This window comes from Strongyloides ratti, assembly GCF_001040885.1.
Source record: "Strongyloides ratti genome assembly S_ratti_ED321, chromosome : 2".
NCBI lineage: Eukaryota > Metazoa > Nematoda > Chromadorea > Rhabditida > Strongyloididae > Strongyloides > Strongyloides ratti.
In genome coordinates this window covers 15,786,242-15,787,218 of record NC_037308.1, presented here as the reverse complement: position 1 = coordinate 15,787,218, position 977 = coordinate 15,786,242, and the positions used below count along the sequence as shown (strand labels likewise).

The window sequence follows — 977 nt, the reverse complement described above, 5'->3', positions numbered from 1 at the left end:
TGCATATAGAAAAATTTTAAAAAAATAAAAAAATGTTGAAAAATAAGGAAATAATCAAAAAATATTTTTTTATGATACAATAGATCACATTATTTAAAAAATTTTTAAAATTTGAGCGTCTGAAATACATGCTTTAAATCACTTATAAAATGAAAAAATCTATAGCTTACACAAAAGACCTGCCCTGCAGGCAAGCGTGTGCGAAGCACGCGCTTGTTTTAAAATATTATTCAAATTTTCTTTGTAATTATTTTCTACATTTTTTGTAAAGAATTTAATGTTTCATAGTTTTCTTTATTACAGTCAAATCGTTTAGGTAAATCATATTGCTTTTGTCGAATTACATATTTTATACCAGTTGTTGTTACATTATATATCACATGAAAGTAATGACACATAGGATTTTCTGGTGTTGAAGGACCAGTATATCTTATAACCTTAACTATTAGTTTAATTTGTTTGTTTCCTTTCTCTCTTTTTCCACGCTTTTCACCATCTACAATGCTTTTATAATGCAATGTTGGTATATTTGGATGTATACAATTGAAAAATGCTACCGCTTCTAGTCCCATTCTTTTTACCATAGTTCCTTGATAATCTACATTAAATCTTCTCCAACCATATCTAGGTTTTGCTGTTGTTGTTGTTTTTTTTGTTGGTTTTTTTGTTGTTTTTTTCGTTGTTTTTGATGGTTTTTTTGCCAAATTTACATCAATAATAGTAATGAATGATATCAATAATATAAAATAAAATGGAATTAAATATTTCATTTTTTAATTATATATATTTTAAGATTTTTTCTTCATTAATTTAACTTTTTTTATGTAAATATTAGAATTTACATTTTTTAACTTAGTTTCCATATTAACTTTACATAAAATTTCAATATTTATTTTTCAATAGAACAAAAAATTATTAATTATGATTTTATTTTTGCTTACTTAATAATCTTTATTAAAAATTTTCTCTTTTTATAC

General features: G+C 22.9%; 1 protein-coding gene across 1 annotated transcript; it reads right to left on the bottom strand.

The window, feature by feature from the left end:
* Positions 1–254: 254 nt before the first annotated feature.
* Positions 255–770, bottom strand: SRAE_2000499300 (Hypothetical protein; the record flags this gene model as incomplete). Its single annotated transcript, XM_024643944.1, has 1 exon — positions 255–770. One exon carries the CDS (start codon positions 768–770, stop codon positions 255–257), a length of 516 nt encoding a protein of 171 aa, XP_024509559.1.
* Between the last annotated feature and the right edge of the window lie 207 nt (positions 771–977).